At 47.0% G+C, this 25,273-nt stretch overlaps 1 protein-coding gene, 1 long non-coding RNA gene and 1 pseudogene across 2 annotated transcripts; 1 reads left to right on the top strand and 2 right to left on the bottom strand.

Annotated features, from left to right (window-relative positions):
• Positions 1-4,652: 4,652 nt before the first annotated feature.
• On the top strand, positions 4,653-14,166 carry LOC112806436 (uncharacterized). The gene is given in 7 exon segments (XM_073888938.1): positions 4,653-4,763; positions 6,520-6,619; positions 8,182-8,324; positions 11,330-11,459; positions 13,358-13,515; positions 13,550-14,042; positions 14,045-14,166. Coding segments are annotated over 7 exon segments (1,257 nt in total).
• A 2,534-nt stretch (positions 14,167-16,700) lies between these two features.
• On the bottom strand, positions 16,701-17,700 carry LOC112806648 (uncharacterized; annotated as a pseudogene).
• A 72-nt stretch (positions 17,701-17,772) lies between these two features.
• Positions 17,773-24,864, bottom strand: LOC112806683 (uncharacterized). Its single transcript, XR_012377012.1, has 3 exons — positions 23,963-24,864; positions 22,137-22,266; positions 17,773-18,518 (listed from the first exon to the last, which is right to left on the bottom strand). It is a non-coding gene; the product is annotated as an uncharacterized lncRNA (long non-coding RNA).
• Between the last annotated feature and the right edge of the window lie 409 nt (positions 24,865-25,273).

Consider the following 25,273-nt stretch of genomic DNA (forward strand, 5'->3'; position numbering starts at 1 on the left):
CTCCTTGTGAAGTAATTACCGTTTCACGTGTTATTTTATTTTACTTATTAAAGATTTTATTTGGGGTTCCTGGGTGGCTCAGTCGGTTAGGCGTCTGCTTTCTGTTGGGGCCCTGATCCCAGGGTCCTGGGATGTAGCCCTGCATCGGGCTCCCTGCTTTTACCGGGGAGCCTGCTTCTCCCTCTCCCTCTGCCCCTACTCCTGCTTTCTCTCTAGCGCTCTCCCAAATAAATAAATAAATAAATCTTAAAAAAAAAAAGATTTGTGTTTGAACACAAAGTGAGTTCCTGACTTACCAAAGGAAAAAACAAAGATTTATTTATATATATGAGAGAGTGAGAGAGTGGGAGGAGGAACAGAGGGAGAGGGACAAGCCGACTCCATGCTGAGTGCAGGGCTCCATCCCAGGACCCAGAGACCATGACCTGAGCCGAAGGCAGATGTTTTCCCTTCACGTGTTATTTTAGGTAGGTTTCAGCAGAGGGAGTTGAGATTATCATTGAAAAAATTTCTGAGTACTGAAGTATGAGAAATGAAAAAATGAAGCTGAGTACATAGCTGTATTGGAATCTTGACCACAGTCAAAGCTTTGTCTACAGGTTTGTTCTTTCTTTCTTTCTTTCTTCTTTTTCTTTCTTTCTTTCTTTCTTTCTTTCTTTCTTTCTTTCTTTCTTTCTTTCTTTCTTTTATTTCTTTCTTCTTTCTTTCTTTCTTTCTTTTTTATTCCTGGAACATGGAGCAATTGGAGGGAGAAATAAAGAGGGTATTTAGAAAAGGTCAGAATGGTAAATACCAATAGCAAAATTATGTTGTCAGTGTAACTCATATATATGTTCAGTGAGCAACTACTAGGTTTTAGGCACTGTCTTGATTGCATGAGGCACATCATGAGTGGGGTTTCCAGGAGTTCTCTATAATATAGGACATATCCTACCTTCAATGATTTTTGTTCTGCATTCTTCATTGACACTGTCAGGATGCCTAAAGTGTTTTATATTCAGCTTTTCTCAATAAACTACCAAAATTCAGCAGTTAGATCTATTTTGCCGCCACAGTAATTGATACTAAACTCAGTTAAATGACAACACTAGTTGAAAATCATATCTCTACAAATAAAGATCATGACAATTCCTGGAGGGCATGGCTGGCTCAGTCTGTAGAGCATGTGATTCTTGATCTCAGGATCATGATTTCAAGCCCACGTTGGGTGTAGAGCTTATAAAAAACAAAGAGACAGTTCCTTATGATTTGTCCTGCAAGGTAGGCTAAGGGAAGATCAATAGATGGCACTTAGAATTTGAAATTCTTAATTTTCAAATTCAAGAAAGGAAAAGAGTGGGGCACCTGGGTGGCTCAGTCAGTGAAGCATCTGCCTTTGGCTCAGGTCATGATCTCATGGGCCCTGGGTTTGAGCCTGGTGTTGGGCTCCCTGCTCAGTGGGGAGTCTGTTTCTCCCACTCCCTCTGCCCCTCCCACCGTTTGTGCTTTCTCACACATGTTCTCTCTCTCTCTCTCCCTAATAAATAAATAAAATCTCTATTTAAAAAAAAAGGAAAAGCCTATCCTTTTAACAAAACTAGTTTTAACAACTACTCACAGTTCATTTGAGATACTTGTGCATCAATATACATGCCTCTGAAAATCAGCCCAGTGGAGTCAGCCTTGTTCCAGTACTACACTTCTGAAAGCTAGACAATCAGTATCATTACTAAACCTCTGAAAATCAATCAATCAGTTAGAAATCCCAGTCCAGAAAGACAGCCAATCAGGGACAATCCGAAGCTCCTAGCCAACAGCCAATCAGCCAATCAGCCAACTGCCTCACTCCAATGGCCATGTTTCTGACAGCTTCTGAACAGTAAAGGTACTCCAGTGCCTGTGATAACAGAACCAAAACTCTGTCCAACCCTTAACACTCCCATTTCTGAAAGTCCAGCATTCACTAAATACCAAACTTCCTGGGCGCCTGGGTGGCTCAGTTGGTTAAGCGACTGCCTTTGGCTCAAGTCAGGATCCTGGAGTCACAGGATCGAGTCCTGCATGGGGCTCCCTGCTCAGCGGAGAGTCTACTTCTCCCTCTGATCCTCCCCACCTCGTGCTCTCTCTCTCTCTCATTCTCTCTCTCAAATAATAAAATAAAAATTTTTTAAAATCTAAAAAAAAATAAATACCAAACTTCCTAATATTCTATATAAGACTAGCTCCAGGGGCGCCTGGGTGGCTCAGTCGTTAAGCGACTGCCTTCCGCTCAGGTCATGATCCCAGGGTCCTGGTTTGGAGCCTTGCATCAGGCTCCCTGCTCTGCGGGAAGCCTGCTTCTCCCTCTCCTACTCTCCCTGCTTGTGTTCCCTCTCTCGCTGTGTCTCTCTCTGTCAAATAAAAATATTTAAAAAAAGACTAGCTCCATCATGGGACTCCCGGGTGGCTCAGTCAGTTGAGCTTCTGACTTTAGCTCAGGTCATGATCTCAGGGGTATGGGGTTGAGCCCTTTGTCAGGCTCCCTGCTCAGCACAAAGTCGGCTTGTCCATCTCCCTCTGCCAACCCACCCCACCCCTACCCCCACCTCCTGGCTCATGCACTCTCCGTCTCTCTCAAACAAATAAAGAAAATCTTAAAAAAAAAAAAAAAAAGCTCCATCTTTATTTGTGGAGACCACGTCTTTTTTTTTTTTTTGAGACCGTGTCTTATAAATACAGCTTCCTGTTGCAGGCAAATAAGAAGTTTACCCTTTTTTACATTAGATATTTCCGATTGCTGCTGTAACAAATTTACTGGCTTAAAAACAACAGAAATTTATTCTCTTACAGTTCTGGAAGCCAGGAGTCTGAAATGAATCTTATGAGGCTAAAATCAAGGTGTGGGCAGAGTGGTTCCAGGGGAGATTCTTTTCTTTGCCTTTTCCAGCCTCTGGTGGCTGTCCATATTCCTTGCAGCAGAATAAACTGCCTTCCTTATCACATTGCCTTCTCCTTTTCTATATTCAAATCTCCCTCTGTCCCCAACTTTTTTTTTTTTAAAGATTTTATTTATTTATTTCACAGAGAGAGACACAGCAAGAGAGGGAACACAAGCAGGGGGAGTGGGAGAGGGAGAAGCAGGCTTCCTGGGGAGCAGAGAACCCGATGCAGGGCTCGATCCCAGGATCCTCGGATCATGACCCGAGCTGAAGGCAGATGCTTAACCATTTAAGCCACCCAGGCACCCCTGTCCCCAACTTTGTGATTACATTTAGAGCTCACCCAGATTTATCCACCCCAGATAATCATCCCATTGAAAAACTCTCATATTAATCACATATGAAAAAAAAAAATCGGGCACCTGGGTGGCTCAGTTGGTTAAGCGACTGCCTTCGGCTCAGGTCATGATCCTGGAGTCCCTGGATCGAGTCCCACATCGGGCTCTCTGCTCAGCAGGGAGTCTGCTTCTCCCTCTGACCCTCTTCCCTCTCATGCTCTCTATCTCTCATTCTCTCTCCCTCTCAAATAAATAAATAAAATCTTTATAAAAAAAGAAAAAAAATCACGTCTGCAAAATTTCTTTTTTTTTTAAAGATTTTATTTATTTATTTGAGAAAGAGAATGAGAGAGAGAGAGAGAGCATGAGAGGGGGGAGGGTCAGAGGGAGAAGCAGACTCCCCGCCGAGCAGGGAGCCCGATGCGGGACTCGATCCCGGGACTCCAGGACCACGGAGCCCAATGCGGGACTCGATCCCGGGACTCCAGGACCACGACCTGAGCCAAAGGCAGTCACTTAACCAACTGAGCCACCCAGGCGCCCTGCAAAATTTCTATATACTATCTGGGAGCCTTATTCAACCTACCACAGATATCAAGTTAAAGTCACTATTTGTTGAAATTGTGTAAAACTTCCAAAGGTTCAACTTCTGTTTATGCTTATGGCTATAGTTGTCCTAATAGTAGCTGTTAAAGATATTGTCTGTGCAATGGGATACCCAATTGGTAAAATATTTAGACTTCCACTTCAAAACACACAAAAATATTAATTTCACATGGTTAGGCTTTAAGGTACAACACGAATTACAGCTCTTAAAAGGTCATGGAAGCAGGATGCCTGGGTGGCTCAGAAGTTAAGCGTCTGACTCTTGATTTTGGCTCAGGTCATGATCTCTGGGTTGTGAGATAGAGCTCCACATCGGGTGTGGAGCCTGCTTAAGAGTCTCTCTCTGGGGGCCCTGGGTGGCTCAGTCGGTTAAGCAGCTGCCTTCAGCTCGGGTCATGATCCCAGGGTCCTGGGATCAAGCCCCACATCGAGCTCCCTGCTCCACGGGAAGCCTGTTTCTCCCTCTCCCACTCCCCCTGCTTGTGTTTCCTCTCTCGCTGTCTCTCTCTGTCAAATAAATAAATAAAATCTTTAAAAAAAAGTCCCTCTCTGTCTCTCTACCTCTTGCACATTCTCTCTCTCTCTCTCCCTGTCTAAAAGAAAAAAAGAAAAAGAAAAACAAAGGACATGGAAGAAATTCCCTTTGTTAAATATACAGAGCAGATTTTGTCAAAGCAGATATAAAAAGCATCATCATAAAATACATCAAAATAAATTCAATTACATTAAATTGAAGGCCTTCTGTTAATTATAAAATATTATAAAAATTGAAATGAAATGCACAATTCAGGAGATATTTGAATACTCTACAATGATTTATCATGTAGTATTACGGATCGGGGAGCTGGTCAAAACAAGGACAAGTGCTCAGGTGTCCTCCATCAGTCAGTTATACCCTGGAACCAGGGGTCTCGGTGTCAACGTGTGGAGTCAGTGGTTTTGGAAAACACATGATGACCCCGACCAGTCACTCCTTAGATGTTATCTATTGCGCTGGAAGACTCAAAGGAATCATTAACTTCTTGATCTTTACAAGGAGGACATACATTATAGGTACTATAAGGCATGTGTAGAGTAGGGGTGCTCGTCCTAGCAAGAATAGAAGCAGGAAAAGGAGCAAAAGCAGTTCTTTATCAGATCCCTTCAGTTTCCTTATCTCATGATCAAATTGCTTCCAATTTATGTATAATTAGAATCACAGGCATCAGTCAAATTCAGATTAACCACAGTCCTCCACAGGCAGGGATGAGACTTTTGATTGTATCACAAAGAAATGCTCTTAAGTCTGAGTGTCTGTTTCCTGATGTTAACTTTGCACAATGGGTCAACTGTTATTAGGTTTCTTTATCCACTATAAGGTTTGCCAACTGTGATGAGGGAACAGAAGGCAAGCTGAGGACAAAACGGAAGCTGACACCCCACAATCCCCTGCCCCCCATGGGATTTATGTGACTTTTCCTCAGGCACTCCTGGCTGCCCTAAAGGAAAAACAAATGGTTAATTTATAGAGATCACAATCCTACAAGACAGGAGTCTCCCTCAGTTTTACAAATGTCTTTGCAATCTACAAGAACAAAGCATTTCTATCAATGGCCTAGCTTCCAGAAGGGAATGTAGATACAATTAAATGTCCTTATTATCTGCAGCCCATTGACAGATACTTGAAGCAGGGAGAGTGTAATGTCTCTCCAGAAAGTTCCCAACTCTCTTAATGTTAATGCCTTACTAGAAGGAAAAACAACCTTAACTTGACAATGGCAAGGCCTCTGGTATCCTGTGAGTCTTAACATACAAAAATCCTTTTGAAACCTCCCTTTTCCTTACCTTCCCCAACCCCATAGTATATAATCAGCCAGCCCTCACAGCCCAGGGCTTTAATGAACCACCATTTTGCACCAGAATTCTTTCTTGGTCCTTGGCTCTGAACCTCACCTATACTCTATTTTTTTTTTAAGATTTTATTTATTTATTTGACAGAGAGAGACACAGCGAGAGAGGGAACACAAGCAGGGGGAGTGGGAGAGGGAGAAGCAGGCTTCCCGTGGAGCAGGGAGCTCGATGTGGGGCTTGATCCCAGGACCCTGGGATCATGACCCGAGCCGAAGGCAGATGCTCAACGACTGAGCCACCCAGCCGCCCCTAAACCTCACCTATATTCTAAAACTTCATCAACTGGACTATTATCTATTGTGCCAGCTGTTGTTATAAGTTTTTTGGTTAAAGTAATTGCCTGATGATCTTTGGTTAGATCCATTATTTCATAAGCTGTTGAGATATGTCTGTATTCTACGTCATTTTAACAAGACTTATGCATTTATTACCTAGAAATCATATATAAAGAAAATTTTCCTAATTTTCTACTTTTTTACCCTGAAATGCAGTCTGTACACCAAAGGGAGGGAAGTGCTGGATAGCTTTTCTTTCTCTAGCCGTTTTCATAATGTCCGTTGGACAGGAGCACGCCATTGCCTAGTGCCCCACAGGACGGATCTAGGCCTTCTCTCCTGGAGTCAGCTGCGGAATTCGCAACCTCCGTGGTGCCCTGGGCAAACTACATTTTCCGGAATCCAATGAAGGCTTAGCTAGTAGGCGTTTCCTTTTGAGCACCAAGGGTCAGGGCGTGACCTCCGGTGTCCTCAGCGTGGTGCTCCTTTTGGTTGCTCCTGGGTCTGTTTCAGTGCGGTCCACGCAGGCCGGGGGACAGCGGGGGCCCCGGCCTGGGTGTCCGCTCGGTCCACAGAGTCCGACGGCGGCTGCCGCGCCCGGGGACCCGCTCAGGTAAAAACCGTCGTCCGCCCTTCGCAGGTCTCCCCGCCCTCCCCCCTACAGATCCTAAAGACCGGACCAGGGGGCGCCTGCTTGAGTCCCTGCCGCCCAGGCCCCGGTGTCAGGACAGGTGATGTAGGAAAGACATTGGGATTTAAAGCCCAGGGCCAAGAAAGAATTCTTGAGATGTCTTTGGTGCAAAAAGGTGGTTTTATGAAAGCACAGGGATAGGACCTGGAGGCAGAAAGAGCTGCACTGGGGTCATGTATATCCTTTTCAATTGGGAGGGGGTTGGGGTAGTGTAAGTCTCTAAGGAATTTTGGAATCAAGGTTTCCAGGATCTTGAAGGGGCTAGCTGTTGTTGGGAAAGGGTCATTTTACTGTCTAATAAACCGGAGTCATGAGACCCTTCAGATGTACCTCAGTGGGTCATATACTTGGGGGATGATCGCCAAAGTGTATCTTGTGCGGGGGGAGAGATGAAGCTTACAAGGGAATTTTTATGGTAAGGTAGAGTTACAGGATCCTGGGGTTGCGCTGTTACCTGTTGCCCTTAGCAAGGTATTAACATTGAGGCCGTTGAGTCCCTAGAGGAATTGTACTCTGCCCATTTCAAGGACTTGTCAATGGGCTGTAGGTAGTGGGGAAATTATTAATTTTACTTCTGCCTTTGTTTCCCACACAACAGGGAGGTGCCGATGGGGGGGTAGGGGGCCGTGTGTGAGCCGGCTGGTGCGGAGGCTGGGGGGGCGGCCCTGAGGCAGGAGGATTCTGCCCTCGGGGAACAGAGAGCATGAAACAGAGTCATGCCTGGAGTAGCCGGCAGAGGTGTGTTCCTTCGTGTGAGGACTCCAGATGCCCAAGGAGAATTTTGGCCAAAGGAGGGACACCTTCTCCGTTAGGTTTTTAAAACTTCCCCAAGGAGGGGCACCTGGTTGTGCAGTTAGTTAAGCCTTCAACTCTTGGTTTTGGCTCAGGCCCTGATCTCGGGGTCGTGAGATGGAGCCCTGTGTGGGGCTCCCCGCTTAGCAGGGAGTCTGCTTCAGATTCTCTCTTCTTTTCCCTCTGCCCCTCCCACCCATTCTCTGTCTCTCTCAAATAAATACATAAATTTTTATTTTTATTTATTTATTTTTAAAGATTTTATATATTTATTCGAGAGAGAGAATGAGAGACAGAGAGCACGAGAGGGAAGAGGGTCAGAGGGAGAAGCAGATGCCCCGCTGAGTGGGGAGCCCGATGTGGGACTCGATCCCGGGACTCCAGGATCATGACCTGAGCCGAAGGCAGTCGCTTAACCAACTGAGCCACCCAGGCGCCCTAAATACATAAATTTTTAAAAACTAAAACTCCCCCAAGGACTTCAAAGAAAGAGCAGATTGGAGGAGGGTGATGAGTTCATTGAGGTCACTGCTGGTCAGAGGCGACACTGAGGCCCAGGAGTGAGACAGCTACCCTTAGGTCACCTAGCTCCAGGGTTAGGGACGAATACAGGGAAGAATGAACCCATTGAACTCCACCATGAACCTATTTCTCTAATGCCTGTCTCTTTGCACATGTTCCCATGACTGCAGAAGCTCTTATGAAACCCACACAGATCATCGGAGGGCCCAACCTCTACCCCCATTTTCTCTGGATTGTGATGTCGGAGGACTTAGTGCTTCTATTCCTCCTCCAGACCTTAAGTCAGTATGTTGTTGAAACCCCGAGCCCTGGGGTATGTCTGTGTCCACTCTATGTAGAGGTAATCCCATTACTGGCAACCAGTATAAACAGGTGTGGAGGGTTCTTCCAGGAACTGGTTCCAAGATTTCCAAATGCTTACAGGTAAAAGTGAGCTGGTGGTGGTCAGGAAACCACAGGTCTCCTTTCTTTCTTTCATTTATTTATTTATTTTAGATTTTATTTATCATTTGACAGAGAGAGAGCACAAGCAGGGGGAGCAGCAGAGGGAGAGGGAGAAGCAGGCTCCCCACTGAGCAAGGAGCCTGCCATGGGGCCCGATGCCAGGACCCTGGGATCATGACCTGAGCCGAAGGCAGACCCTTAACCAATTGAGCCACCCAGGTGCTCCTCCTTTCATTTATTTTATTATTATTTTTTAAGGATTTCATTTATTTATTTGAGAGAGAAAGTGAGAGAGAGAGAGCATGAGCAGAGGGAGGTAGGAGGAGAAGCAGACTCCCTGATGTAGGACTTGATTCCAGGACCCTGGGATCATGACCTGAGCTGAAAGCAGACACTCAACTGACTGAACCACCCAGGCACCCCCCCTTTTTTAAGATTTTATTTATTTATTTGAGAGAGAGAGAGTACAAGCAGGGGGAGGGGCAGAGGGAGAGAGAGAAGCAGGCTCCCCATGAGCAGGGAGCCCTCTCCTTTCTTTTAGAGGAGATAAAAAAGCAGAGGACAATAAGTCAGGATAAGAATGGTTGCCTGAAAAGGTGTTTGTCTTGAGGTGGTGGGAGGTTTGGATCAGAGGAGGGAGAGGCCATCTTACCAAGGTCTTAACAGGTTGTAGAGTGGAGGACAGACTGGAGTTGGGGGAGGAGGAAGGGAAGAGTAGAGGCTATTGCCATAGTCCAAGGGATGGTTAATGGATGAGAGCAGTGGCTTAGGAAAAGTGGTTGGATTCTGGCCGCAGAAGGAGGATGTCCTGGGGACAGGATATGGCAGGTGACCAAGGTTTCCAAGGGAAAAATGGGCATGGGAGGCCTAGGGGTAATTGAAGCAAGGGGACCGTCAGGTTGGAGTTGGTGCTCATTCACTGCTCTGTGGCCTCCTCCAGGATTTTTTGGTGACTTTGGTGTGCTCTGGATGTTTCATTCAACCTAGAAGATGAGATCAGGGACAAATGTCATCTGTTACGGTCAGTAGGCCTTGGGTGGGCCACCAGTGGCCTGAGCCTTGAATGGAGGTCAAGTGGACAGAGGAAGAGGAAGGTCAACTGCTAAGCCAACAGCAAGTACAGTATAGAAGTGGAAGAGGGATGGGGCGCCTGCGTGGCTCATTCGTTAAGCGTCTGCCTTCGGCTCAGGTCATGGTCCCAGCGTCCTGGGATCGAGCCCCGCATCGGGCTGCCTGCTCCGCGGGAAGCCTGCTTCTCCCTCTCCCACTCCCCCGCTTGTGTTCCCTCTCCCGTTGTGTCTCTCTCTGTCAAATAAATAAAATCTTAAAAAAAAAAAAAGAAGTGGAAGAGGGCTGTAGGTATCTGAATTCAACACATGATTCTTGTTGCCAACACTGAGGCAAGGACTGGAGCCAAGCAGGGAGGGCTTCAATGAAGACTTTGGCATTAGCACCACTAACGAGAGCCATGGGAAGTCTAGGTCACTATTGATTCCTGTATGAATTTGACAAGCATCCTCTGGATGCCGTTTGCTAAATGTGGTATAAGGCCTGAAATTAAGTCCCAATATTATATGCTACCTTAACATACGGTGAAACCAGGACAACCTCAAATGGCCTGAGCACCAGGTCCCCACTTCACTCTGCTCCTGCAGATAAGGTCTTTTTTTTTTCTTTAATTAAAAAAAATTTTTTAAGTTTTTTTTATTAAAGATTTTATTTATTTATTTGACAGAGAGAGAGCGAGAGAGGTAACACAAGCAGGGGGAGTGGGAACGGGAGAAGCAGGCTTCCCCCTGAGCAGAGAGCCCGATGTGGGGCTCGATCCTAGGACGCAGGGATCACGACCTGAGCTGAAGGCAGACGCCCAACGACTGAGCCACCCAGGCGCCCCAATTTAAAATTTTTTTAAAGTGGGCTCCACACCCAGCATGGAGCTCGATGGCAGGGCTTCAACTCATGACCCTGATACCAAGACATGAGCTCAGATGAAGAGTCGGATGCTTAACTGAATCACCCAGGTGCCCCACAGATATGGTCTTCTAACTGAACCCTTTTTATAAAAGGGATTAGGAATAGTTCCTGCTTATCTCTGTAGTGGGTTTCACTTCCTTGTCTGCTCTTTCTGGTTATTCAGAAAAGAGAATTGTATCCTTTTGTAGGAACCAGGGGGCACCTACCCTCTTGATACTAAATAATTGAATCCCACAGCTGCTGGTTGTTCAGTGTTTTCCAGAGTGTAACCCCATGTAGCCCTATGTGGTGTGTGGTGGCCTCCTATCCCAGACTGTGAATATGTATGGTTAATAAGATGCTGCTAGTCACCTCTGTCCAGTATTCTTGTGTGTCTGGCCATTCCCATAACTCTTAAGTAGGAATCCCACCCTCAACAGTAGAGTGAAAAGGAGGTGCTCAAAATACTTGAACATGTGTGGAGGCCAGGCAGATTCTTAAGTAGAGGGATGATGAGGTGGTGGTGGACATGGGCAGAGCTGTGGTATGGAAGATGTGAGAGATGTGCAGTCTCCATGTAGACATGGAGAGACAGTATGTCTGAGGGTCCCAGGGTCCTGGTGTTGGGGCTTACATGACGTTGTCCATACCAGGGAAATTGCCTGGCAGGGGTGTTGAATGCCTGTATGCCAGGTTCACAGTTTAGATACCTGTTTGCCTGCCTGCTTCTTATTGCTGATGGCTGGGCCTAGTAATTAATGGCCCCATAAGGAGACAACAGCACCTGTAGCACCAAGCCCATAGTTTCTACTCTGAGTTGGGGAATTGGGAGGATGGGCATGGGATAGGCATATGTGAGAATGGACTATAGATCTTTGGGAAAGTGGCTATTTGTGGTTTCATTTCTCCCAATCATGGCAGGTCAGTGTGACCTTTGAGGATGTGGCTGTGTACTGCTTCTCCTGGGAAAAATGGGGTCTCCTTGCTGAGGCTCAGAGATACCTGTACCATGATGTGATGCTGGAGAACTTGGCACTTGTGGTCTCACTGGGTAAGGCCCTCAAATGTACCCCTGTACCATGAGCTAGTCTCTGCTCTTCCCCTTTATCCATTGGCATGTCAGCCCTTTTCACATCAGGACCCTGGGCACTACTTCCTTCCCGGCTCCCTGAATAGGTGCTACGGTTGGTAGGGCTGGGGTGTGAACACTGCCCTCTCCTTCCTTGAGTAGGCCTGACACCTGTTACTCCTAGCCTGGAAGGTATGGATCCAGAATCAGAAGACTTGCAGTCATGGATTCCATCTTGCTTGCCTTCTCTGGAGAAGGTAATCCATCTCCAGGTGAATTTTCCAGGTCCAAGCTACCCTAGGTTCTACTTCGTTCCTCTAGCTAACATTTCCTCATTCTTCCTGTGCCAGAAATTGCCATTGCTGACTTGGGTTCATGATTTATGTTGACCATGGGCTATTCTTCAGGTTCTCTTTGTAATATTTAGTTTCCCTTCTTGTGGTCTGTCATGTGCTGAGTTAATTTTGTTCAGTGAGAGCTGCTTTTCGGTCCTGTCTTTACCTTAGTATTTGAATCATCCAGGTTCTGTGTAGTTGGTCATTCAGGAGGTGTGGAGAGGTTCACAGAATGGAAAGGAATCCAAGTGAAGCAAGACAAATTCAAACATAGCCTGGTCCTAAGAAGTGTCACCTGGGGGAGGGGCATGACACCAGGGCTGTGTACAAATCATACCAGAGACCTATTTGCTTGTCTTTTGGTGCCAATCACAGTGGCACCCACACCTCATTTTTGCCTGTCTTTACCCATTCTTCACACTTACCCACCTCGTCAGCTCTACTACTTGTCTCTTTACTCTTTTAGCTCGGGGATAATCCTCATCTCTCTAGACTCCACATCTCAGTGCTTTTTCATACTGGTCCATCTGCAATGTTTAGACATTGGCATATACATTTGTGTCATGAGGTAGGCACATTCTTAATCTCTGAACAACAGCAACTCTGTTGCAGTTGGATTTTCAAGGACCTGGACATAAGATTTGACATAGCACTCATGTGTCACCAATTGCTGCTGAAAGTTGTTTGCAGAGGAATGAGGTGTAGATCCTGCCTGTTCTCTTTGTGTCACATCTCATGATTTTGCCCTTCATCTCACAAGATGTCATCTTCAATCAGCCAATACTGCTAAGCAGCCTCATCCTCAACATGAACCCAACCGCCCTGTCCTACAGATAATCCCATGGACTCATTCTTGGGTTTGTCAGACATACATTTGTAGTAGTGCTGTCTCCCTACACAAAGTCAACATGTACTTCACCAGCATTTCTCTGCTTATAGGTTGTTAGCATGGAGCAGAGGATGAAGAAGCACTTTCTGAGCAGCATATTTCAGTTCAAGGGGGTTCACAGATCAGGACTGTCAATGCAGGTCTATCTTCCCAGAAGGCCAACCCCTGTGAGGAGCGTGGCTTGATCTTGAGTGACATTTTTCATCTGGGCGTACCAGAGGACACATCACAGGCAGAAATTATGCATGTATGGGGCATGTAAGAAACTATTTTATTTCAGAGCAAATGTTCATCAGCACCAAAAGCAGGGCACTGGAGAGAAACTATTGAGGAGCAATGTAAGGAGAGCCTTATTTGTGAATAACTGCAAATTCTGTGTGTCAGGGGGGAGGTTGGGAAGGACTTCCTGGACAACTCAGGATTTCATCATCAACAGGCCACACACACCAAGGAGAAGTCAAATAGTGGAACCAAGTGTGGGTATGCTTTTCCAAGGGAAAATACTCATTACAACAGGGGAGACTGCACAGAAACCTTCAGCTGCAAATATCCATTTGTTCAGTGCCAGACAATCTGCCCTGGAGAAAGATGTTATATGGACAGTGAATGTGGGAAATCCTTTAGCCAAAATTCCCACCTCATTAGACATCAGTGAGTTCACACTGGAGAAAGGCCTTATGAGTGCAGTGAATGTGGGAAATCTTTTAGCCAAAACTCTAATCTTATTCAACATCAGAGAATTCACACTGAAGTAAGGCCTTATGAGGGCAGTCAATGTAGGAAATCTTTTTGCCAAAGCTCTGCTCATCCAAACATATACAAAAATTCCAAGTATTTTGGAGCTGCACTGCAATAGGAGAGTTCACACTACAGAAAGGCTTTATGAATGTAGTGAATGTGAGAGATCCTTTAGATATATGTCCAACCTCATTACATATCAGAGAGTTCACACCAGAAAAAGGCCTTACGAATGCAGTCAGTGTGGGAAATCCTTTAGGAAAAGCTCTGCACTCCTTCAACATTGGAGAGTTCACACTGGGAAAAGGCCTTACGAATGCAGCGAATGTGGGAAATCATTTCGCCAAAATGTGGTGCTCCGTCAACATCAGAGGGTTCACACTGGAGAAGAACCTTATCACTGCAATGAATGTGAGAAATCATTTAGACATATATCCAGCCTCATTGCACATCAGAAAGTTCACACTGGAGAAAGGCCTTATGAATGCAGTGAATGTGGGAAATCCTTTGAGAAAAGCTGTTCACTCGTTTACCATCGGAGAGTACACACTGGAAAAAGGCCTTACAAATGCAGTGAATGTGGGAAATCATTTCGTCAAAATTTGTGCTCCTTCAACATCAGAGGATTCACACTGGAGAAAAGCCTTATCAGTGCAGTGAATGTGAGAAATTCTTTAGCCAAAGCTCTACCCTCACCACACGTCAGAAAATTCACACTGAAAAATGACCTTATAATTTGAGGAATGTGTGCAATCCTAGAATGACAGCTTCAGGCCCTTAAAATACCAAAATGCTTACTCGGAAGAAAAGAATGCACTGTATGTTGAAATCCCCTACTAAAAACACCAGCCTCATGAAACAGAGTTCACACTGCATCAAGGTCTTATGAATAAAATGAATGTGAGAAAGCCAGAAGCCCAAAGCCTTCACTCTTTGGATACCACAGATTTAACATGGGTAAAAATATCTTTCATGTGCAGGGATGTACAATTTACTTTTTCCATATATCAAAACTTGGGGCGATCCCTAATGAGAGCGCTGTCTGAATTGAACCTCATCCAAACATATACAAAAATTCCAAGTATTTTGGAGCTGCACTGCAACTTTTTAACTTGCCCATGGCCCTTCCAGATTTATGCCACTGGTAGTTTCTGCAGAAGAAGCCATTTCACCTCTACCACCTGGCAGGTGTCTGTAGTATACATCATTCATCCAATCCAGTGAGTTCAGGGAAGGGAACCTTGGTGTTTTCCATTCACAGCAGAGATTACTGAGAAGTCCTAGTGAGTACTCCTTTATTTTTTCTCTTTGATGTGCTATGCCTTGTACCTGTCCCATTTTTTGGTTCAGTCAGTGGGCTATGCTCTTGACTTGACAACATGAACTTTTTGCAGGGGTATTGGTTTCAAGTGATTCCTATGATGGAATTTCCCAGCCATCAAGTCACCAGTCCAGGAGAAACTTGCCTTCCTATGCTCTGGTTTGTATGATGATAGAGGCCTTAGTTGTTACGCCACCTTTAATCTAGGGGTTCCGTTCACTATATGTAATGATCTGAAAAACAGTTGAGTTTTACAAACAAAGGGATGGTCCTTTTGTTGGGATACCAAGCTTTGTGTGCCTCAGAGGTGACAGTATGACGGCAGAGAGTAGTTCTCCAGTTTTGCCCTTGTTTGCATTGCTGCCCAAGGCCTCCAGTGAAAGACTGCAGGCATTCTGGACCTAATTTGTAGTTTGGGTTTTTTTTTTTTTCTTTTCTAATTTGTAGTTTAAATGCTGTAATATTTTCTAGGTTCCAAGGTCAACCTAAGAAGGGAGGAATTCTCATGACATTTTGGTGCTTCTGAGAGCACCATGAAATTCTTACTCACAGGGCATGTTGCCTTGTGGTCAGCACCGGTGAGGAAAACCTCCCAGGTCCTACAGTAGGGCTATGGGCCCTGATGTCCATAATTCTGTAGGGTAGTGTCACTGGTTGTAAGACTGTAGGGGAAATTATAATTGCCACAGAAACACTAGATTAGGGGCACCTAGCTGGCTCAGTCACAAAAGCATGTGACTCTTGATCTCAGGGTCTGGGGTTTGAACCCCACCTTGGGTGTAGAGATTACTAAAGAAACAACAACAACAAAACGCTAGATTTTTTTTAAAGATTTTATTTATTTATTTGAGACAGAGAGAATGAAAGAGAGAGAGAGAGCACACATGAGGGGGGGAGGGTCAGAGGGAGAAGCAGACTCCCCGCTGAGCAGGGAGCCCGAAGCGGGACTCTATCCAGGGACTCCAGGATCATGACCTGAGCCGAAGGCAGTCGCTTCAGGAACTGAGTCACTCAGGCACCCCAAAACGCTAGATTAACAGCAGCAGGAGACTAACAAAGTGCTTAGAATGTGCCTCTTTTAAACGAGTATCCACAATGTTCCAATCACTGTGGCTGTCAAGTATTACAAAAATTCTTAGACCTGAACTATAATCATACAGCATTAGGCACGAGGTAAAATAACCTAAAAGTTTTGTGGATTCTTGTAGCCTCTCTTGGCTGTCCTCAAGGCCATTTCTGTGCAGAGAAAAAAATAAGGACATAGAGAAGGGATAACTCCTTCCAATTATGGGAACTTTATGACCCAGCCAGTATTCCTATTGAATGGAATGGTGGAAAGTCTTCATTATTCACTTAATTTTTTTAAAGATTTTATTTATTTGAGAGAGAGTACAAGCAGAAGCAGCAGGCAGAGGGAGAAGCAGAGGTACTTTCTTTGTATCTTTGTCCCCTCTCAGGCTGCCATAACAAAATACCAGACTAGTTGGCTTAAAGAACAGAAATTTATTTTCTCATACTTCTCGAGGTTAGAACTCCAAGACCAAGGTACCATCAGGACTGGTATGTGGTGAGGCCACTCTTCCAGACAGCTGTCTTATTACATAGTCTGTCTTCTGTTCATGGGGAGAGAGACAGACACAGCATGCGAGAGCATACCTTCTAGTATCTTTTCTTCTAAGGACGCCAGTCACACTGCATTAGGCCCCCATCTTTATTACCTCACTTATCCTCAATTATCTTAGTAAAAGCCACACCTAAATATAGTTACACTGGGGAGCAGGACTTGAACAAATGAGTTCTGAGGGGGCACAATGCAGTCTATAACAGACTTACCTGTATTATGGGAAGGGTTTTATTCCTTGTGGACATTCTGATGTTTTAGGAGATTAGAGTTGAAGGTAAACAATTTCCCACATTCACTACACCCATAAGGTCTTTCTCTACTGTGCTCTCTGATGATTAATGAGGTCAGAGCTCTGGTTAAAGGATTTCCCACATACACTGCATTCATAAAGCCTTTCTCCAGTATGAACTCTTCGGTGCTTAATGAGGCTAGAGCTGTCACTAAAGGATTTCTGACACTACATTCATAAGGCCTTTCTCCAGTGTGACTTCTCTGGTATCTAATGAGGCTAGAGCTGTGGCAAAATGATTTCCCACATTCAGTGCATTCATAAGGCCTTTCCCTAGCGTGAACTCTCTGGTGTTGAAGGAGCGTGGAGCTATGGCTAAATAATTTCCCACATTCCCCATAATCATAAGGCCTTGCTCCAGTGTGAATTCTCCAGTGTGTAATGAGGCAGGATTTGCAGCTAAAGGACTTTCCACATTCGCTACACTCAAATGGCCTCTCTCCAGAGTGAACTCTCTGGCGTTTAATGAGGTTGGACAGGTTGGTAAGAACTTTCCACAATCATCACATTCGTGAGGTCTTAAACAAGTGTGAACTCTCTGATGCTGAAAGAAACGGTAGCTAGAGATAAAGAACTTACCACATTCACTGCACTCATAAGATCTTTCTCCAGCATGAACTCTCCAGTTTTTAATAAGGTGAGAGCTCTGGCTAAAGGATTTCCCACATTTCTCACACTCATAAGGCCTTTCTCCAGTGTGAATTCTCTGGTGTTTAATGAGACTAGAGCTGTGGCTTAAGGATTTCCCACATTCACTGCACTCGTAAGACCTTGTTCCAGTATGAATTCTCTGGTGAGTAATGAGGTTAGATTTGTAGCTAAAAAATTTCCCACATTCACTGCAGTCATATGGCTTTTCACCAGTGTGAACTTTCTGATGCATAATGAGGTTGTACTTCTTGCTAAATAATTTTCTGCATTCATCACATTCATGAGGTCATAGTCCATTGTGAACTCTCTGGTGTTGAATGAGGCCAAAACTTTGCCTAAAGGATTTCCCACATTCCCCACACTTATAGGCTTTTCTCTAGTGTGAACTCTCAAATGGTCATGGAGGCTACAGCTTTTTTTTTTTTTTAAGATTTTATTTATTTGAGAGAGAGAGAATGAGAGAGAGAGAGAGCACGAGAGGGAAGAGGGTCAGAGGGAGAAGGAGCCCGATGCGGGACTCGATACCGGGACTCCAGGATCATGACCTGAGCCGAAGGCAGTCGCTTAACCAACTGAGCCACCCAGGCGCCCGAGGCTACAGCTTTTGCTAAAGGATTTTCCACATTCACCACACCTGTAACATCTATCCCTCATGAGGACTTGCTGGTGCTGAACAAATGTGTGTTTGGGGTTGAAAGCTTTCATGCAGTCTTCCCTGTTATAATGACATCTTACACTGTGGAAGGCCACCGCACACTCAGTTCAACTGTTTGGACTTCCTGATGTGAGTGACCTGTTGCTGGAGAAAGCCCGGGTTGGCCAGGAAGTCCTTCCTAACTTCTTCATAGGTAAAGGGCTTCGCTGACACATGGATTTACATTTCTCCAAAAGCGAGGCTCTGCCCATGTTGCTTCTGAAGTGTTTCTCTTCAATTTGCTGCTTATGGTGCTGATGAAGGTTTGCAGTGACATGAAATCGTTTTCCACATGCCCCACACATGTACAGTTTCTGCTTAGGATGTGTTTCCTGGTGTTCAACCAAAGGTAAATGTCTCTCAAGATGGTTCCACACATCTCACAGAGGTGTGCCTTCTGGGGAGACATACCTGCTTTGGGAGTCCTGTCCAGTGACAATACTCTTGCAGAAATGCACTGCTCAAAAATGCAGCCTTATCCTCCACTCCACACCAACAACCTGAAGAAAAGAAACACTGGTAAAGTACATATTGACTGGTGAGAAGGGGAAACCTCTAGAAAAGTACCTGACAAACCCAGCAAGGAATCAGTAGGACTGTTTTGAAGACAAGACAGTTGGGTACAGATTGCAGATGGGCTGCTTAGCAGAACTGGGCCTCTAAAGATCACAGGATGTGGAAGGCCCCACAAGGTGAAAGATACACCATGGGGTACAATATAGGAGGGAAAGGCAGTCTACTACTTGTTCCCCTACAAATAACATTCAGCACATCTTGTCTTCTGCTGCCATGGTGTGTTATGTAGAAGAGTGTGTTCGGGCCCATGAAAACATGACTGCAACAGAGCAGCTGGTATTCAATGGCTGTCTAAGAATATGTGCACACATCATGACACAACATCTGGAAACCGATGTTGGAGAGCCCAGCAGGCAGAGCAATAATGGGTGGGATGTGGAGTTCACCAACATGGGGAATAACCCTGAGTTGGAAAAGTGACAAGCAGCAGAGATGACCAGTTGGCAGTGTCAAGAATGGGAAAGGCACTAATGAGGTTTGGCCACCGTTGTCATTACTACCACCAATACCAAATGGAATAGGTTTCTGTTATGATTTGAACAGAGCTCTGACATTGTGTGTCCCCCCGGGCCAGGTTCCCACTGAGCTCCTCCTGCTTTGGCGGGATTCATGCTATGGACTCAATATTTGTGTCCCTGCAAAATTCTTATGTTGAAAAGCCCTCAAGGTGATGGTATAGGAGGTGGGGGGCCTTTGGCAGGTGAATAGATCATGAAGGTGAAGTCCTCATGAATGGGATTAGTGTCCCTGTAGAAGTGACCCCAGAGAGCTCTCTCATTTTCTGCCATGTGAGGACACAGGTACAAGATGGCTGTTTATGAACCAGGAAGGGGCCCTTACCAGACACTGAATCTGGCAGTACCTCAACTGAGGACTGCCCAGCCACCAGGCTTGTGAAATACGTATTTCTTGTTTTAAGCACCCAGCCTATGTTTGTTTGTTATAGCAGTCGGAATGGCCCGAAACAGAAATTAGTATGAGAAGTAGGGTACTGTTGGAACAAATATCTAAAAAAGCGGAAGGAGCTTTGACACTAGGAGATGGGTAGGCTGGAAGACCTTTGCAGTGTGTACTAGCAAAGGCCGATACTGTCATGAAGGCAGTGCTAAGAGCAATTCTGGTGAGACTTTAGGAAGAGGTGAATTGTACCGAAAGCTTCTATCTTCTTAGATGATACTTAAGTAATGGTGAACAGAATGTTGGTAGAAATATGAATGGTAAAGACCATTCTGGTGAAGTCTCAGGAAGAAATGAGGAACATGTTACGGACAATGGATACAAAAGGATGAATTCTGTTCATCTTCTAGTGTTTTGTAGAAGTAAAACATAAAAGCAATTAAACTGGATATTTAGTTGGGAAAATTTCTAAACAAAGTGTTGAAGGAGTGGCTTGGTTCTCCCTGACTGCTTATAATAAAATGCAGTTAGAGAGAAATGATTTGAAGATAAGATGGTTAAGCAAAAAAGAGGCAGAACTTAAAGATTTGGAAAATTCTCAGCCTATCCACATTGAATAAAAAAGAAAAAGCAGTGTTCATAAGGAAACACTCCGGGTATGGCCAAGTGACTGATAAGGATATTAGTATGCAGATGTACCACAGACTTTATCAGCCATCTCCATAGAAGCCAGGTGCTATTCTTCAAGACGAGGGAAGAATGACAATCCCTACCCACCCCACACCTCAAAGTGATCGGATCCTCAGGGCTGCCATTCCCACACCAGACCAGAGAGCATGGGCCAGTGGGGCACAGTGATTTCAAAGGGTGGGTCCACTTCTCTGGTTCAGGCAGGCCAGGATGTCCCTACCAGGGCCTCAGGGAGGGGGACCCTGCTGAGAGCTGTAGTGTGCTCAGCAGAGTCAGGGGGGCAATACTCAAAGCAGTAGGACCTGGACCCAATACCAGTTAGAGTCACCAGCTCATGATTCCAGTTTGGGAAAAGCTGTAGTCATGAGACCCCAATGCAGGAGAGCACCAGAGGCAAGACTGCTGCCTAGGAGAGCCTTGGAGGTGGGACTGCTGCTTAGTGGCCTGGCATACCATTGAACCATAGAGGTTTATTCTTGAGGCTTAAGGTTTAATGAAATTTGCCTGGGTGTTTTAGACTTGGTACCTGTCACTTCTTTCTTCCCTCCCATTTCTTCCTTTTGGCATGAAAACGTCTACTCTACTCCTGTCCCACCACTGTATTTTAGAAGCATAAAACTTATTTGGCTATATGTGTTCACAACTGGAAAGGAATTTGTTGCAGGATAAATCGTACCTTAAGTTTTACCCACATCTGATTTAGATGATATTTAGATAGACTTCTTGGGGCACCTAGGTGGCTTGGTCGGCTAAGTGTCTGCCTTCAGCTCAGGTCATGATCCCGGGGTCCTGAGATCGAGCCCCGCATCCCTGCTGAGCAGGGAGCCTGCTTCTCCCTCTCTCTCTGCTGTACCCCACTGCTTGTGCTTTCTCGCTATCTGTCAAATAAATAAAATCTTAAAAAAAAAAAAAAAGATTTGGGAGCTGCTGGAATAGGATGAATGTATTTTGCATGTGAGAAGGACATGAATTTTAGGAGCCAGGGGTGGAATGCTATGGATTGAAAGTCTGTGTCCCCCTCAAAATGCTTGGTGAAATTCTAATCCTCAATGTGATGGCATTAGGAGGTAGGGACTCTGGGAGTGGATTAGGTCATGAAGGTAGAGCCCTCATGAATGAGATCAGCGCCCTTATAAATGAGGGCTCCCTAGCCCCTTTCACTATGTAAGGACACAGAAAGAACGCAGCAGCTATGAACCAGGAACAGGGCCGCCACCAGAACTACACCATGCTGGTGCCTTGATCTGGACTTCCCAGCCTCCACAAGTGTGAGAAATAAAAATATGTGTAACCACCCAACCATGTTGGTTTGTTATAGCAGCATGAACTAAGACAATTCATTTCCATCCTGTGAAGCACCAGGAGTTCTCTACCCCACCCCCAACATAAGCAACTACCTGGGACCTGGGCGATACAAGTATTCAGGGAAAGACAAGACAGAAGGGCACCCAGGATTGGCCTAGCACAACTCAACACATGATATCCTGCAGGAAAAAAAACTACTACAAAGCTTCAGAGGAGGATCTTGAAAGAACAGATTCTGATCCATATAAGTAGTGACTATGTCAGTAATGGCAATACCCAGCACAGGTTGGCATGAGGAAATGTCAGCTAGAAAAAGGAAGTAGACCTGGGGCACACAGGTGCCTGGGATCTGGACAGTCACCTGGCCAGTGGGAGGGCAAGCAAGCAAGGTAGGAGTCATTAGGATGACTGTAAGATGCCTGACCCTGCATCCTTCCCTGGGAGTCTGCAGGGAAGCAGGCGCTGGGGCTACTCAAGGACAGAAGAGGGCAGTGCACACACCTCCACCCAACCAACCACAGCACCTACCCAGGAAACTAAGGAAGCAAGCAAAGCCCATGGTCCTGATGTGAGAAAAACACAGCTGTCCCTCAGGAAAGAAGAAGGACAAAAGGTATCTCAGGACACAGGAGTAGGTTTGAGGGCCTTACCCAGGGAGGTTATCAGTGCCAAGTTCTCCAGCATCATATCGTGCTACAGGCCATCTCTGAGTCTCATCAAGGAGACCCCATTCCTCCAGGAAAAGTACACAGCCACGTCCTCAAAGGTCACAGTGCCCTGCTAGGATGGTGACAGATGAACCACAACAGTCCACTTCGGAGGAGCCCAATCCCTTCCCCCACAACATCTACCCCATGCCCACCCTCCTTCCAAGCTCCCCAACTCAGAGGAGAAACTAGGCCATGGCACCACTGGTACCATTGTGTCTTCATGAACCCATTAATCATGGGATCCAGACACCAGCAACAAGAGGCAGGTGGACAAATATATATCTGAGCTGTGGGCTTGGCATAGAGGGATCCAGCTGCCCGTATTACCCTGCTATGGCCAAGGTCTCAATACCAGGTCCTGGAACCATCAGGTACAATCTCTCTCCCAGTGAACATCATTCTTTAGAGGGCACATCTCTCACATCTCTGGATCCCATAGCCACCACCACCTCACCGGCCCACTCCATGTGACCTGGCATGTCCCTGGACTCTCCACATCTTGTGTTTTATTCAGCATCTCTTCATCCCACTGGTGAGGGTGGAATTCCTACCCTACAGTTATGGAGATGGCCAAACATACGATATCTGACACCGGCCAGATGAGATTGACAGCAATTCATTAAGTACATACTCACGGCATGTGAAAGGAGGACATGCTACACCACACAGGGCAACATGGAGGTTGTACTCCAAAAAAAAAAAAAAAAAAAAATGAATCACCAGGAACTCTGGGATGTAAGCTTTGTATCATCAAGAAGTTTAACTTGGTTCCCGTGAAAAGATGTGATTGGCTTGTTACATAACTCCATAGATTGATAGGGAACTGAAACCCTCTACAAAGGGATGAACTGGAACTGCTCTGGTCTCGTTGATAAAAAGGAGGTGTTTGGTTGGGAGAGCTTACCTGCAGGAGCGGAGTGGGGAGGGGAATTTGCACTCAAGCCAACTTCACCATCCCATTTTCACCACACGTTAAGGGCACCCATAATGGGTCTTAAATTTAGGCCTATGCTACAACTTGGCAAATGGCATCCAGATTATGCTTGACATATTCAAACAGGATCCACTATTATCTCTTACATACCATGGTTTCCACTAGTGGCCACAGCACCAAAACCTAAGACGACCTCCCTGCCTTGTTCCATTCCTTGCCTCAGAATGACATGTGGCTCTCAGATACCCATGGCCCTCCTCCACTTCTGTGCCACACTTGCTGTCCCCTCAATAGTCATAGCCTTTCTTTGTCCACCTAACCCTCATCCAAAGCTCAGCCCACTGGTCTAGTGACCCTTACAGATGACCACATATGCTCCCGACCTTACTGTTCAAGATGAATGAAACACCACAAGCCCCACCAAAGTTCTCATAAAAGTGGTGAATAAGCCCCTGCTCTAACCTGAGATCTTGCCTCATTACTCTCTGCCTCTGCATCCAGCTCGCGTCCACTCTTCTCCTGGAGGCCTTGGCCACCTGCCAGATAACACTATCTCTGAGGCCCCTCCACCCCTTTCCCCTCCCCCATCCCCACTGATAACCACTCGCCTCCCTCCAGCGTGTCTGTAAAGCTTGACACCATCAGCCAGGTATCCAGGCCAGGGCCCCAGGCCTCTACCTCCGCCCTCCCCCTCATGGTCCCTTAACAGCTTTACCACCACAACTTGAAGATCACCCCTCCTAAGTGTGACCCACATTCACCCGCTCGGGTCCACACAGTAGCCACCACAGTTGGGCTGTTTTCACCCTGAACCACACCCCAGACTTCAGACCTATTTATTTAGCGGCCCGCTTAAACGCCTCCACTCAGTGGTCTCCGAAACATTTCAGGCTCTTGGTGGGTCAAAGCAGAGCCCCTGCCATCCGCAGTGACTACCAGTCCTATAACCACGTCGTCAGGAACGATGACGGAGCCGCCATCCCTACTTCTCAATACCGCCTCTGAGTCTTGTTCCACAGCCTCAGCATATTCCATCAGAAAATCTGGTCGCCGCTTTCAAAACACAGGTCCGCAGTCCAGCGGCGTCCCGGCGGTGGTTCCGGCCACCAACGTTCGGCGGGACTTTGGCGATGGCCGCCACCCTGATCTTCCTTCCTCCGCCTCAAGCGCAGCCAGTGGCCACTCCGCACGCAGACGGGGCCGGTAAGACCGTGGGGAGCTCGCCCCCGTCTTCTGAAGCAGCTTCCCATCACCTCTAGAGCGCACACCCAGGTTTTCAGGCGGCCACTGCAGTCCCGACTCCTGCCCCCCGGCTCCCGGTTCCCACCTGAGAGACAGACTCGTGGTTTCCTGAACATTCCGAACATTCCGCTATTACCTCCAGGACCCGACACAGCCCGGGACCACGTCCAGGCGTAGGCTCCTCACGGCCGTCTGCAGTGACCGCCAGAGACAGGCGCACTTCCCGATAACCCGCGGCGTGGACTCAGGACCGCACGCTTGGGGGCCCTCGGCCCAAGGACCGAGCGAGCGGCACGGAGTCCGCAGGCACCACGGTCCACGGAACACGTGGCTCAGGGTGAGGGACGGAGCACCTTCCCGTGGTCGCACGGCCGCCTCCGAGGCCACGACGCGCGGAAAGGCCAGCCTTGGAGGAATGAGTCCACGGCGGGCTCGACGGACTCGGGTCGCCCCGTACCCCTGCCCGGCCCTGATACGGAGGCAGGCGCTGGCTGCTCACCTCAGCGCCACCACCGCCCCCACCAACGGCCCCCGGCCCGGAGCCCGCTCCTCACGCCGGCCCCCGCCCAGCGCCGCCGCCCCGTCCGACGCCGGGGCCTGGGCCGCAGGGCCGCGAGCCGCTCGGGCCTCCGGGGTCTGGTCGGGGGACGAGCGCTTCCCTGCGGCGGGCCCCTGGGCGCGGCCGCCGCCGTCGGACTCCGGGCGGAGCGGACACCCGGGCCGGCGGTCAGGGCCCCGGCCCCGCCAGCCAAGGCCCGAATCTGTGCGGCGGGGACAGCGTCTCCCCTCGCGCCCTGTCCGTCCCGTCACCGCGGCGCCCGCCCGGCGCTCCGAATCCCAGAGCCGACTGACAGGACTTCAGGGCACAGGCAAAACGGTCGCCTACCAGAGCGATGCCGGA

Source organism: Callorhinus ursinus, unplaced genomic scaffold, assembly GCF_003265705.2.
Source record: "Callorhinus ursinus isolate GAN/ISIS: 27379988/994484 unplaced genomic scaffold, GSC_fseal_2.0 scaffold100, whole genome shotgun sequence".
NCBI classification, from domain to species: Eukaryota; Metazoa; Chordata; class Mammalia; order Carnivora; family Otariidae; genus Callorhinus; species Callorhinus ursinus.